We start from the raw sequence: 14,609 nt of genomic DNA, 5'->3' as shown, positions 1-14,609 counted from the left end.
GCGGGTGACGTCAGGGCGGGGGCGGCGAGCGCCCCCCGGTGGGCGGGAGGAGCGGGAGCGGGGCTATTCCCGCTGCCCCCGCGGGGTCCCGGCACCGCCACAGCTCCCCCGGCACGGCGGGGCCGGGGACTCGGGGCAGGCAGCGGGGCACGCTGAGCCGCCAGCGGCTCTCCCGCTCCGTAACCATAACGCGGGGGAACCCCGCGGGAGCGCGGAGCCCGCCCCACCGCGCAGGTGAGCGGGGCTCACCGGCTCACCCGCTCCCTCCCCCTCGGGCTGCCACGCCTTTGTCTCCGGCCTTTGTCTGTCCCGTCCGTGCCCGGGGCGGGGACCGCTGCTGCCACCAGCACCCTGCGCTCTCGCACCCACCTCCTCCTCAGCTCCGGGCACCCCCGCAGCACACTCCCCTGGCATGTCCCTGCACTGCCCCTGTGCCCCCCCGTACGCCCGGAGCCCCTCCACCCCTCCCAGCCCCACCTCCTCCCGCACCATGCACCCCGGTCCCCCGGGATTCCCGACGTCCCCGGTTCCTCTCCACATTCCCCCACTGCCTTCCCCCTGTCTCCTCCTCCTCCTCCTCCTCCTTCTCTCGGGTTTGAACACCCCTTGCCCCCCGCAGACCTGCCTCCCCTCCGCCGCTCGCACAGCTCTGCCCTGCGCTGCCCTGCCCAGCCTGCCGGGCTCCGCCAGATCGGGACCTCCGGACAGGTAGGCAGCGCTGCCCGCGCCGCGCTCACCCCGCCCCGGGGCCGCCGGTGGATGCTCCGCCGAGCTGATTCCCCTCTGCTGTCGCAGGGACCGGGGAGGAGTGGGGGACACCTTCCCACTTTCCGTGAGCCGCGGAGGACACAAAGACATGGGGTGACGGGGATCCCCGGTCCCGCCGCCGTCGGGATGCGCGCGGAGCTCCGGTCACGGCGGCATCGCTCAGCGGTGCGAGCGAGCACAGAGCTCGGACAGCGCCGGTGCCGGGGCGCGGTGCTTTCGGCCAGACCTATTGTCACCCGTGCTGGGGAGCGGGCTCCGGACTCTTCTGCCGCACGGGTCGCCTCCGTGCCCTGCGCCGTGTGCCCCGCAGGGATGTGCGGTACGGGCTCTGGGGCTCACGTCCCACCGCCCCACTGTGGATCACTCCTGCAAACTCGCTCCCCAGGATATCTCTTGGAAGCGAAGTCGGCTCGGACAGAGGCACCGTCCCTCTCGCGGGGCCTGAGCCCCTCGCGCACCTCAGGGGTATGTCCCGGCTCCGAGCCAGAGATGCCGAGGGGTGACGGAAGCTTTTCCCACCGAGTCATTGTGTTTACAGAGCCGTGCGCTGCCGTGCACCGAGCCCCTGGGTACCCGCGGCTTGTTCTCTGCTCTTCCTCTGTTGATAAAAGTGAGGTCTCATTTCTGAATTAAATCAATTTGGCATCAGTTAATGGCTTATTGCAGCTAGTAATTCATCACGTAGAATTTAAGTGACACTTATCCAATTCACACCTGAAGTTTTCTGTCAGCTGGAGGGTTTAATGGAAGTGGTTTTGTATTCCCATCTCCTCTCCCTTGAAGAAGGAGGCATTAATTTTATATACATGGTTCAAAGTGAGAATGTCTTGCAAGGAAGAATGTTGATAGCATATCCTAACTGTTCTGCCAGTCAGGACACATCCGTGTGTCCCTCCCAGCGAAGATCAGGGCAAACCTGCCCCATTCTTCCCCTTAACACTGGCAAGTACTTCCCAGCTGGGTGAACAATGACCTTTCCTATTGATTGTGTCCCATTTGTCACCTGGCATTGTGTGTGAAACTGAAGAGTCTTCTCGGCCATGCTGACAGCAAGCAGCTATATCTTGGATGCTAATCTCAGGCTCATTGCTATTTTAGTCTCATTATTGCATAGAGTAGACTCTGTTTGATAGCAGGTCGCCTGTGATGGCTGCACTGTGAAGTCCCAGAGGGAAGCAGAGCAGAGGGTACTACATATTCATTCATGGGCCCCTCTTTGCCTTCCCTGCAGTGACTTGCTGGGCTGAGCTGTCCATGGCTGATGTTGTGCTGGGAAGCTCTCAGGGCAGCTTGGGCTAGGCTCAGGAGAAAGGGTCACACACCTGTGGCCAGGGCCGTGTAGTGACTTGAAGGTGTCCAGTGCCGACCAAAACCAGGGTGCTGGAGCTCAGCAGGGACTCGGGCAGCTCACAAGCCTGGGCTGCAGGAGAGGGAGTTTCCTGGGTTGTGCTGTGTAAACAGATGACTTCTGTCCTGATCAGGAGGGCAGAGCACAGGCTGTCAGGCAGAACTGATGGGTGAGGGGAGTCCCAGCTCCAGCCCTGCAACTAATGTTGAGTGAATCAAGTTTCAGGTGGTCACAGAATACCAATTGCCCCAGGGAGAGGCTTTGTGAAGGGGCAGCTACTACTCCTACTTAATGCCTTGCAAAGCTGAATCCTAATGTCCTGTCTCTTGTGCCACTAATGCAATTGGTACATTACTGAATTTGGCCCTTTCTATTCCGGAGTGCTGCCTGGGGATAGCAAAGGTGAGAGAAAACAGCACAAGTGAAGGAACCAGATGTTTCATAGGGCAAAAGGGGGCGGGGGGTGGCACGGTTCAGGTACCTTGAATACCTGCAGAGAGGAAATGTCTTGCATCACAGTCATGAGGGACAAGGAAACTTTTGAGTCTGATAAGTATGAAAGGCAGGATAGGGAGGAATGGTGATGATGGAAACAGGAAACCTAAAAAGCAAGGCAGCTCTGAAAAGGAACACAAAAGGACTGAAGATCTGTGCGCAGGGAATTCTGCTGTTCTGTCATCCCAAGGATGTCTGGGACAACAGCAAAAACAATTGAAATTCTTTACAGATCGAGTATGCAGGAAGTGTTGGAAAGAAGAAAAGTGTTAGTACTTTTGCCGTGGAGAGGAAAAGACAAGGGCAAATGTTACCTGCCTGCTTTGGGAGACCCTAGAAAGCTGGAATTGAGCTTTTAGAAATGGAAAAGTCTCTTGGCAATTTTTCTTCCCAGCATTTGCCTCCAGAAACAGAAAAACAGATGGAAGGAGACCTAGCAGGGAAGCGAAATCTCATTTATCTGCACAATGCCATCCTCATGGCTCCAGCCAGCTCTCTGCATGTCAGCCACCATAGACCCAGCCCCATCCATTCTGCTCCAGGCCTTCTCAAGCCCATCCATCACCCCATGGCTTCTTATTTACAGGGAGCCTGGCACACAAAGCTGGGTTTATTGTCTGTCATCCCTGCCACACAGGCACATACACACAACACCCACGTAGATGCCCATACTCTTTGTGTATTGCTGCAGATTGGGGTTGTCTGGAGTCCAAGAAATCTTAACAAATGCCTGCCAAATTCTGAGCTTATCAGAGCCAAAAAGAAATCTGGCCCAGCACACGTGTTTGGGTCCAGCTTGGTTCAGCCCTTGAGCAAACTAAACGTATCAAGGATCTTGACAGTCTCTCAACTCAAGGGTTTTGTTCCTCTTGGCTGTGACATGAAGAACATACATGAAAAGTTAAAGCTAGGACTGTCAGATGTCATGTTTTAAGTGAGATATGTGAATGAATGTAGATCATCTGATGTTCCTGCTTTGCCAAATACAGAACAAATACACCAAGGACAGTTTCAGAGTCTACTTCAGAGCCAAGGTGGCACAACTGTGTTTATAGGGGGAAAACATGCATGAATTTCTGTGTACCTGTTCAGTGCATGGCTGCATTGCAGGATTACGAGCAGAGAGCACAGAAATAGCAATTATATTAGTGAGTCCAGAGAAGGAGACTTCCCACAGGGAAAGTTACCCAAGATGCAACCCTCCCTCCCCTCAATTTAATTTACAGGATTGTAACCATCCACTACTAACCCAAAATGGATCAGAAACTGTGGCTGGAAAACAGCACTGCAACTCACTCCCCAGCCCTGAGTCTGTACTCTGGGCAGCTCTTTGCTGTACATATGTTCATGTGAGAGGCAGATTTGCTACCCCAGCTGGCTTGTAACTCTGAGGGTCTATAAGGCAGTGCAGGAAGAGGGGTGCAGCAATAAGGATGTAGGTCTGGTGTTGTGAAGAACTACAGGAGCAGCTTTACCTGGCACATACTCTATTTATTTCCCTTACTAATATATGAACCCTAAGAAGAGAAGGAATTCTGGGCTTTGTTGTAACGTGTGTGTTTGTTTATAGCAATTTAGGAAAGGCAGCTCCTTACAAGGCCAGACTTCTTTCTGCCTGGTGTGTGTCTCAGTTAGAATTTCATCCTTTGCAGGCTGCATCAGCAGGGTTAGAACCTTGCTGTCACCTACATCAGTGAGCCCAGAGCTAGCATGGGCTTCTTTTGTGGTCCTGCTAGAAAGAGAGTGAAGCTTACTTTAGTGCTCAGCCATTGAGGAACCTGAGCACTGAGAACTAGGGATGCTGTTGTGTTATCTAGCTGTCTTTTTAAAGTGTGTACTCTGTAGGGTAAGAAAAATGAAGGACGCACAAAGAGATTTCTGGAATTAAAGATAGATCAAGACATGGAAACAAGTGGTTAGGAAAAGGCTGGGACTGCTTTGCCTCTAGCACAGCAGTGTTGCATTAACCCACAACTTGTCCATGCACTGGTCTGGTTTAGCAAACAGCTCAGGTCTCCCCTGGAAACCGTGTAGCACAGGTATTTATCTGCATTATTAATGCAAGATTCTCAGTGACAGTAACACAGCAAGTTAACCTGCCCACTCTGCCAGTGAAGAGATGAGGCAATCTGTGTTTCCACCTGCATTTTCACCCTGGCTCATGCCAACAAGACAGCTGGGCAGCTTAAATAAATGCCCCCTATGCTTTGAAGCAGACCTTCTGTTTAACTGCCCTGCAGCATTTAGCTGCCTCCCAGCTCCCATTGAAAATCAGAATGTGTCTGTCAGGTTTACCATCAAAGGGCCATGTCTGTGAGTGAGATTGGAGACACCCTTGCATTCTCTTTGCACTTCTTCTCTCCTCTTGGTATTTTGCCTACAGATGAAAAGGTAAGATGAGCTCTTTGAGTTGTTCTGAGTGATGTCTTAATCCAGCTGGTTTGCTCTGGTTCTTAAAGAAAAAATCCTAGGGAAAAAAACAAAGACCCTATGGTCTGAGGAAAAAGCAAATGACCCCATGCAGGGGTGTTGCTATTTGTTCCAGTAGTTTTGAAGAAGAACTTCAAATGCTTTTCTTAATAGATTTAGCTGTCAGACTGGTTTTCCTTTGTTCCAGGTAGTTGCCAATAAAATACTATTTTCTAGCATTTTGCCTTCAGCAAGTGAGCTTCCCAGTGCCTCCTAAATCACTCCTCAAGGAACAGTTTATTGTCTTTTATGGCCAGTAGAAAGACCTGCTTTTTGAAAACTGCGTGAAAAGAAGGCCCCTGTGCTGCCTGCCTCTTTCCAGGGAATGGCTGAACTGAAAACAAGTTCCCAGGCTATGAACAGCAACAGAGAGGAATCTTGGAAAGGCAGGATTGGCTGGTGAGTGCAAGAGCAGGGTTTTTTCAGTTAACAGGATGAAGGCATCTCTCTCATAACTTCAGGATGCTGGGTTGCTGTGATGGCAGAGTTTCCACTGACTCAAAATTCCCCCGTGGACTTCATGCATTCCAAGGGGACAGTTTGTTTCACCGTGGTCCTCACCGTGGCTTGCAGAGGAATCTCAGCTCCGATATTTGAAGCATCTCTTCCTCCTCCTTTTCTTCCACTGACCTTGGTGCCACCATGTTGTTTTCCCTCACATGCACTCACTTCCTTCTCTGACTAGAAGAAAAACTGCTGCTCATAGGTACCATTGCCAACAAGTTCCACCAATTCAAAAACTCTTGCAGGATCTCGCAGTGCTGAGAAGTTGGTCTCGTCTGGGTTCTGTGTCGGGGAGTTTCTCGCCATGTTTCCACAGCTGGCCCGGCGGCCCTGCCACCATCGTGAGGGCAGCATCAGCCCCACTGTGGTGCTGGCACTGTTTAACACTTCTCTCCATGCAGGGGCTGACAAGGAGAAGCCACATTCCCTGCCATTTTTGCCTGTGACATGGCTGGCTGAGGGCAGCCAGGCAGGCAATGTGGCTCACCATGGGCCGTGCCAAGATGGGCCCTGGCCGTGGCGCCTCGGCACCCCTGGAAAAACTTGTGCTCTTGCTGTTTTGATTTTCTTCTTAAATATGGCATCACAGAAGTGTTACCAACCTTTTTAATTGGGCCAGCAGCATGTCCGTCTTCAGAGCCATCAGAGATTGGCTCTGTCAGACATGGTGGAAGGTTCTAGCAGCTTCTCACAGAAGCTACCCCTGTGGCCCTCCCCACTACCAAAAACCAGTCTGTGCCAAATCAACACACTGGTCAAGCAGAAAATCACCTGGAGGAGGGAATATGAGCCCTTGTGATTAGCAGCAAAGTGGTTCTCCTGGTGAACAGGTGGAAATCAGGTGCAGCCAAGGGCTGAAGTGCAGGAAAGACTGGGATGAGGTTGAGTGAAAAGCTGTGGCTGTAACTGTGTGACAGTATTTCTCAAATGTAAGCACAGGCCTGGTTTTCTGGCAGTCAGTATCCCAGGGAACTGTTTTTAAGCATGTCTTCATGCTGCTCAGAGAGAGAGAGACAGTCTGGAAAAGCTGCGCTAGAAATGCTGCAATTCCCCTTTCCCCATTTTGTGGGAAAGGACAGGGGAGAATGACTGAATAACTTAATTAGAGAATGCTCTGACTTGTGCAACATCCCAAAGCCATGTCTTGTAACACGAACACAAGGATGAAAGAAGACCCTCAAAAATATGACAGTGAAACAGAATGAATGAGAACAGTCTGCAGCCACTGTGCTGGTGGACACCTAATGGTCTCAATTGGGACTTAAATTACCCTCCCAATGACACCCTTGCCTGTACAGGATCAAGGAGGGAAAGTGGGACAAGCTAAAGAAACCTCAGTCTGCCTCTCTGCCCCTTGGTCCTTCGACCAGCATCCCCTGCTCTGCTGACAGCCTTTTTATTTCCCTGCTATGCCATGAGGTATCAGCACAAAATCTCCAGTGTTTTTTCTTTCTTTGACCAATTTCAGCCACCCTGAAGCAGTATGCAAGCATGAGTGGAAGTCTCTATCTTGAGCTGCTCAGGGCTGTTGCTGGTCCTGTGAGGCCACCATCTGCCCCCAGTTCTGTTCATTTTGACATCTTCATTGCAAGGAACCCAGCTGTGAGGAGGGGCCAGTGCCCCGGCCCAGGATGCCAACCTGGCAGCAGACAGCCCTGGCTGGGCAGCTGGTGTTGTGCCAGGCTTAGGAGCTGTGGGCAGGAGGCAGCCCCCCCAGCCCCTCAGATGGTGGGCTGTGAATAGGAGGGTAGGGGGGCTAGTGGGGAATCAAAGGGAAGTGTCCTACTGATTGATGGCCTCATTTGCACATGAAACTGGGACCTCTCAGCCCTGCAGGCCCTGCACATGTGTCTCAGCTGCTGTAACCAGGGCTGAGAGAAGAGGAGATAAGCAGAGGGAATAACTTGCTTCCAGCTCAGGACACCATAATGGCTTCCATCTAAGTGTCCTAGGACTGAATCTTGATGGCCTTTACAGTTCCTAAGTGTTGGTTGTTTTATTTTTTTTTCTTTTTTAATTGCAGGTGAGACAGAGCACCCATGATTATGGAAACTTCTTCCACCTTCTCTTCTTTCCTCTTCCTGTGCGTGCTGGTTCTTTCTGACATCAGTCTTGCAGTCTCCCTGAACCCTGGCACAAAGCTCAAAAATGCCCCAGAGAACAACAACCACCTTCAGAACCAAGAGATGTGGCTGCAGCAGCCCAGAACTGGGCGCCATCACAGGCAAGGCTTGGCCAAGAAGGAGAGGGTCCATGCCACGCCTTCAAGAGGGCAGCCGGCTGGGGAAGAGACCCTCAAAATGGGCAGCGGAGCTTCAGCTGTGGAAGAGCTGGTGCCAGAGGGACAGCCAGCAGCCCTGAAACAGAATAAGGACGTGTTCCTGGGGTTTGAATTGTTGTATCCTGAGAGGGAAAACCAGTCCCCAGGCTCTGAGAAAGGAAGGAAGCAGAACCGAGAGCATCGTCGACATAGCCGCAGGGACAGGCTCAAACACCAGCGAGGTATCTGAGCTCCAAGGGAAGCTGGGGCTGTTGTGTCACTGGAAATGAGCGTCTCTTGTGTGAGGGCAAGAAGACGCAGCTGTGGTGGAGCCACATGGGTGTGTGGAGGGTGTGGAGTGTGTGCTGCTCTGGGGAGAAATCTGCCGAACAAAAGAGGCACAAGAAGAAAGGGGAACTGCAGAAACAGAGAGTTCTAGTGCTGGCTGCAATTTTGTGAAAATGACCTGGTTTGTCTTGCAGGCACTCTTGAGATTCTCTAAGACTTGAGGGGCTCTTTTGGGTTGGCCTGCTTTGTTGGTTTTGGGGGTTTTTTTTTTCCTTTTTACCAAATGGCTCAATTTAAGAACAAGTATGTCTGAGCCATGTTCAATCTCTCCACTGATTTCAAAAAATGATGAGAATTGGAAAAAACACAACCCCCTTATTTTGCTGTGAAGACTATTTTCTTCTCAACAGAGCTTGTATTCTTCTATGTTTATGCTGAACAACAACAACAACAAAAATATCAGATTTTGCATATGTGAAATTGCACTGCTAACTTTAAAATTTTGCTTGGTTTTGTCTGGGACTGCTTTCCTTTGCAGGTCAAGCTGTGGGTGTGTCTCTGTGGTATGAGCTCTGTGGTACCGTGTGGTAAACCTTGAGCTCTGTTAAAGCGAGGCAATTTGTGTCAATCCACAATGTAACAACCTGGGTGTCACATCCTTGAGTTCCATCTATCACTCCTCCCTGCCCCAGTAAGAAAAGCTGTATTGTTCTTTCAGGGGACTGACTAAACAGCTTGTGTTAGCAGTATAGAAGAGTATGCAACAAAGCTGGTTTGAAGCAATATTTGCAGACTACAGACTGGGCTTATTTCTTGCAGTTAACTTAAGGTCTATATTTAAATTAATGCTTATGAAGAAGAGGGCTATATCTGTGAAGATAATTTCAAGTTAGGTACGTCCTGACTTGAGCTAAATTGAAATAATTCACTACTAAAATCAAGTAAGAATGTATTCACAGATATTTGCAACAGCTTAATTCATTGGTTTAAAAATGGTTAAACAGGCACATTTTGTACTCTTGAGACCAGAAAAAGACATGTTTTGCTTCTTAAACGAGCAATAGACCTGTCTTCAGGAAGGTGGGATTATGGATGTGTTAAGCTTGCAAAAATCAAGCTGCATATACTCTGGATGTGCTTTATCACTGTAATAGCTCATTACTGTGTTTTGCAGTGGTATAAACAGTGGCTCAGGGTCATGGAACAGTGGTCGGCAACTGGATGAAACATGAATTCCTTTGATTCAAATCTGTCACATGGAGAAAAGGGATGAGAAAGGTAATGCCACTGTACCTGTTGCCCTCTGCAGGGAAGAATCCTGATGCTGGGCCAAGCTCCCTGTACAAGAAACCCAAAAGCTTTGAAGAACAGTTTCAAAATCTTCAGGCAGAGGAAGCTACAAGTCTGACTCCCACCATGCTCCTCATTGGTGCACTGGACACAGCTGTTTCCACAGAAGAGCCTCCTGTTCTTCCAGCCACTTCACCACGGTCACAGGTAAAGAGACAGCTGGGAACTGTTCTGTACCTCCAAGCCTTGCCTCTCCCTCAGCTATCCAACTTCACTGAGTTTCAAGGACCAGAGAGACAGTAGGAGCCCTTGGCTGAAGACCCAACATGTCCTAATGCTCATTGCTCACCTTTTGTTCTCACACAGAAGCAGTGGAGACTTCCCCCTTGGCTTCAGCCTCAACAAGGGACCGCTCTTTGCTTTTGAAAATGAAATGCCAGGAATCCTGAGTGAATAAGACAGGAGTGGACTTGGGGAGGGAAAATCATAAAGCCTTTTTAATGTGTAAAAGCACCATGAAAAATTTGCAAATACTTCGATGTCTCTACAGAAGTGTAATCTGTTGTCTGTCTGGGGTTTTTTTTTGTGGTTTGCAGGCCCGCCTCAGGCAAGATGGGGATGTGATGCCCACCTTGGATATGGCACTCTTTGACTGGACCGATTATGAGGATCTCAAACCAGAAATGTGGCCATCTGCTAAAAAGAAAGGTGCTAAACCTCCCTGTCCTCTTTCCCAAAAGTCATCCTGTAAGGCTTGTCTATGGTTAGTATTCACAGATGTGCTGAAGGACATGAGATCATAGTGGTGGGGAAAGAGAGAAGCAGGATAAAGGTGATTGAGTTTTGTGCTCAGGTTCAGAACGTTTCTCATTTTGGATGCATATTTGGAAGGAAGAGGAAAAATGATAAATGGGCGAGTTGAGAAATAGGGAGATTAGACTATGAAGGTTTAGAGTTCAAACTCTTGAAATTTGAGGCTCTTTTTACCCTGGAACAATATATTCTCCAGAATGAAAACACTGGCATGAAATTTTCTATGAACATCTTTTTTTTTTTTCCCCTGTAGAAAAACGCCGCAGTAAGAGCCCCAACAGTGGAAATGAAACCATGACAGCTGAAGGAGAGCCATGTGATCACCACCTTGACTGCCTCCCAGGTCAGGATCAGCTTGGCAGAGTCATTTCTCCAAAATGAGATGTTTGAAATCTAGCCCAGGTTTTGCGACATGCACCCTGATTTCCACTACTGATAGGAAGTGCTATGCAAGGGAAGGGCAGAGGCTTTCTAGGTGTGTTGTGGGACCAGATGATGTCTGTAAAATGGAGCTGACATGGGTGTCAGTAGTGCTACAGGTAAGGGATACCTGAGCTGTGCTGACCCCTGGTCCTGTGTTGCAGGCTCTTGCTGTGACTTGCGTGAACACCTCTGCAAACCACACAATCGAGGCCTTAACAACAAGTGTTATGATGACTGTATGTGCACTGAAGGTGAGTCCTGCTCTTTGCTCCCTGTCTTGGTTTAAAAGATAGGTGTCTGCCAGGGAAGGTGGGAATCTCCCTTGCAATGGAAAATATGACCCCCTTCCCTCCAAATTATTATAGCTTTGAAATTATAGGACTGTCAGGCAAAGATACAGGAAAAGAAATAACAGTTCTTTACTAGTATATATATGTATAAGAAGACAAACAAACAACCACAATGGTAACAGCAACAAACAGAACCAAGAACCCAGTGCCAGCCCTCTCTTGGCCACAGAAACCTTCTGGACACAAAACAAAAACAAAAGCAAACATGGTTATGAGATATAAACCATCCCCAAGACACTCCCCGACTTTGTAGCATTGACTTGGAATAGTGGTTTGTATCTGAAAACAGGAGCCAAGCTCTCCTGCTCTTGGGCTCTCTCTGCCACTGACTCACAGTGTGACTACTGAGTCTTCTCGGATATCTTGTTTTCTCTCTTGTTTCTTTCTTGACTCCTGATATCTACCACCCTAACAGAAGAAGCCACATTATTTACATTAATATATTAACATTTCAGTGGTGCTTTCAAGTATCACAGACACTGTTTTGTATGACCTTGTGCCTAACATGACTTTCCCAAGTTAATTTCAACTGAACTTGCAGTAATTTAGTAGATGTGGGAAGGACTCAGGCTTTTGTTTCTTAAAACTATTTTGGAAGAATCCACAGCAGCCTTTACTAAGCAGGTACATTATGAAGGTGTTAAAAGGCACTCTTCTAGTCCAAATGTGTTCAGGATCAGCTCCAGGCACTGAGTGTTGCCTGCCAGAACAAAACACTGTTCGCCAAGTTTTGTGACCTGCATTAGGTACCCAGTGATCTGACCAGGCTGTTTGCCTACTTTTTACCCAGTTAAATGGGCATCTTTCCTGGAGCTGCAATGTTAAATGATAGTCTTCACCTTGGGCGTGTTGTGTAACACCACAAGATCCTAATCAGAGATGACTTTCTGATAGATTAGCCTAGAAATGTGTTTCTGCAATCCCTAATGAGGCTGCCCCAGGCCCTGCTTTATCCTTCAGCTAGTTACAAGTTGATAGCAAAAGTCCATCCTGTGTAGCATAGAAAAGATCCAGAGATGGAAGATCCAGGTAAGACACACAAGAGGCTTAGATAAGAGCAGAGCTCTGAAAAGAGCATGTTCTCCTCCTAGGAGGCCAGATTGCCCTGGTGTGATTGGTAATGAGGGGCACAAACCCAACGTTTTAAGGTAACTGGTCTCAATGTAGCCCAGGGACATATTTCCAAAAGACCGTTCTGTGACATCACCTGGGTCTCCAGTGTACTACCAAGGACAGTTTTGAGCTGTCTTATTACAAAAGCCATAAATCCTCTGTTGCCTGCTCTGGAAGTTAAAAGAGCTGCAGTTTCTAGAATGATCAAATCAGCTCCTGCCAACCCCAGTGACGAGATTCTGCACTACTGAAAATCAGGGTTTTCATGAGAATTATTTACCCATAAGCTGTGTCCTGTCTGGCCCAAGTAGCTATGCATTCTGGTGTAACAAAGTCAGACAGAAACACCATAAAATCTACCTCTTGGGGCCAGAAACCAAGTAGTCACCATGTCTGGAGGCTCCCGTTACTTTCCACTGGAGAATATGTATTCATGGTTTTTACAAATAAAAGACCTTTTTTTCCCCTTCATACTCACCTGTCCCATATTAGCTAGCTTCTCTCAGACCCTGAACATTGAACATCTAAAACAGAGAACATCTAAAACAGAGAAATTAAAGGAGATGAGCAGTGGGCTTTGGATTGGACCTCCCAGTAGTAACACTTCAAAGTCTCTTCTCCCTTCAAGCTTCAGGGAAATAAATAGCAAGGGGAGGCCCCTAGTCATTGCTGCTGCACATTAAGTCTACAGTAATTTCCCAATGGAGAGATTGCTTAGACAGTAATGGGAAGTAATAGGGGGAAACCAAGCAGGGCTTCCATAAAATCACTGGAAACAATTGGAATAATTCATTGGTATTTCAAGAAGCCAGTGAAACCTGCCTGAACAATGAATCCCAAACCAGAACAGTGAACTAAGCAGAATGCCAGTGCCCAGAGAGCAATATGCCTTGTCTGTGTGAGGCATTTCTCTGCCACCCTATTTGACACAGCACTGGGACTGTCCCCAGTGCCACAGTATCTGACAGAGAGATATTTGGTGTTAGTGCTGTAGTGAGCCCTGCTCCTCACTTCTCCATGTCTTTTCCACAGGGCTACGCTGTTACGCCAAATTCCACCGTAACCGAAGAGTGACGCGGAGGAAAGGGCGCTGTGTGGAGCCTGAGTCAGCCAACGGAGAGCAGGGATCTTTCATTAATGTTTAGGAGGGTGGGACTCCTGCCTGTATGGTCAGGAGCTAGGGTCAAACTGTTTATACCTAGCAATGGGAATTAGAGGAAGAAAAGTTGAGCAAATGATGGAAGCTGCAGGCTCTGAACGTGCCAGGTCCCAGCTAGACTGAAACTCATGTTCATTATAAATAGAATGGCATCAGCCTTTTCCATTGCAGGGCTGCACTCCCTGTCCCTTCCTTCAGCACATTCCTGCCACTGAATTGAGTCTCTCTCTCCTAGTTAGTAAGCAATGATCATGACTCCCATTCTGATGGTCCTGGCAGGAAAAGGCTTTGCAGTTTCATCTCCTCCTCTCAAGAGAGGCAAGATGTGGAAGATCCTTCAGGGAAAAGGGGATATGAGCTTAAACTTCATCCCTTAATTATTGCTTGAGAATAAAGGTAGATAGATCCTCCTTAAGGACTGAAGTTCCTAGAGGAGAGGGAATTTGTAGTGTCCAGGTGGAATGAAAGATGGGAAGTGGATCAGTGGGAAGCTGCCTGCCTGGGTCAGAGAGGACCCTCCGGCAGACCTCTTGCTCTCTGTCTTTTTCACTGCTCCAGACATATTCCCTAGCTGTTACACATTACCACTTCCTACCTGTCATCTTTGGGACAATCCAATCCCACTCCATCCTTCCTTCCTTTCTTGGTTCCAGAGAACCACCTGATTTCTGCAAGGATGTGGCAAGACATCCCAGCTTGTAGCTCTCACTCATTTAGCTATCCTGCCAGGTCTGTTAATTTAAATAATTATTTTTAGGAGCTTTCTGGGGAAGTGATCGTTTTCCTAGTGAGCCAAAAATAAAGGTTTTTGTAACAGAAGATAGGACAGGCTGTTCCATTGTAGTAAAACCTGTGACATGTTGCATGTGTGTTTCTGTGATATGTAAATAAAGATATGATGGATATACTTTGTGCAACTCTTCTGCTTTTTGACTGCACCCAAGGATTTGGAGGAGCCAGAAAAGCCTATAAGGAGGTTGGTCAGCAGGTAACACTGATGACCTGAGGTACTCACACAGAACAATTGTGCTACTGGTAGAAAAATTTCTCTCCCCAAAGTTGCCTGTATTCTCACTCAAATTGCAGATAACTGTTTCTGCCTAGTGTAGCCAGCCAGATGTTTTAAACTTCTTTATATTTATACTTAATTACTGGCTTCAGTGATATACTGAAACAACAAAAGCTACCTGTGTTAACCTGGAGTAGTGGTAGCTGGTGAAGATGTTCTCTGCTACTGCTAACACCCCAGTACCCTGACTTCTCTGGGGAGGCAGCTGTGAAGCTCTTTGTATCCAAGAGCCTGGAGATGTATACCACTGTCTTTAGGAA

At 48.5% G+C, this 14,609-nt stretch overlaps 1 protein-coding gene across 2 annotated transcripts; it reads left to right on the top strand.

The window, feature by feature from the left end:
• The first annotated feature begins 538 nt into the window (after positions 1-538).
• On the top strand, positions 539-14,176 carry DRAXIN (dorsal inhibitory axon guidance protein). 2 transcript variants are annotated; one of them, XM_066203187.1, is made up of 7 exons: positions 539-708; positions 7,608-8,086; positions 9,442-9,629; positions 10,019-10,130; positions 10,489-10,578; positions 10,820-10,909; positions 13,154-14,176. In XM_066203187.1, exons 2-7 carry the CDS (start codon positions 7,624-7,626, stop codon positions 13,264-13,266), a joined length of 1,056 nt encoding a protein of 351 aa, XP_066059284.1. In that variant the 5' UTR covers positions 539-708; positions 7,608-7,623; the 3' UTR covers positions 13,267-14,176. The 2 variants fall into 2 exon arrangements, with proteins under 2 accessions (XP_066059284.1, XP_066059285.1); XM_066203188.1 differs by lacking the exon at positions 539-708 and having other exon boundaries at positions 7,570-8,086.
• Positions 14,177-14,609: the final 433 nt, after the last annotated feature.

This window comes from Chamaea fasciata, unplaced genomic scaffold (assembly GCF_029207755.1).
Source record: "Chamaea fasciata isolate MVZ Bird 193981 ecotype frontalis unplaced genomic scaffold, bChaFas1.0.hap1 SCAF_23, whole genome shotgun sequence".
Classification (NCBI taxonomy): domain Eukaryota; kingdom Metazoa; phylum Chordata; class Aves; order Passeriformes; family Sylviidae; genus Chamaea; species Chamaea fasciata.
The sequence above is the reverse complement of the archived record's forward strand: the minus strand, read 5'-3'. Positions and strand labels throughout refer to the sequence as shown.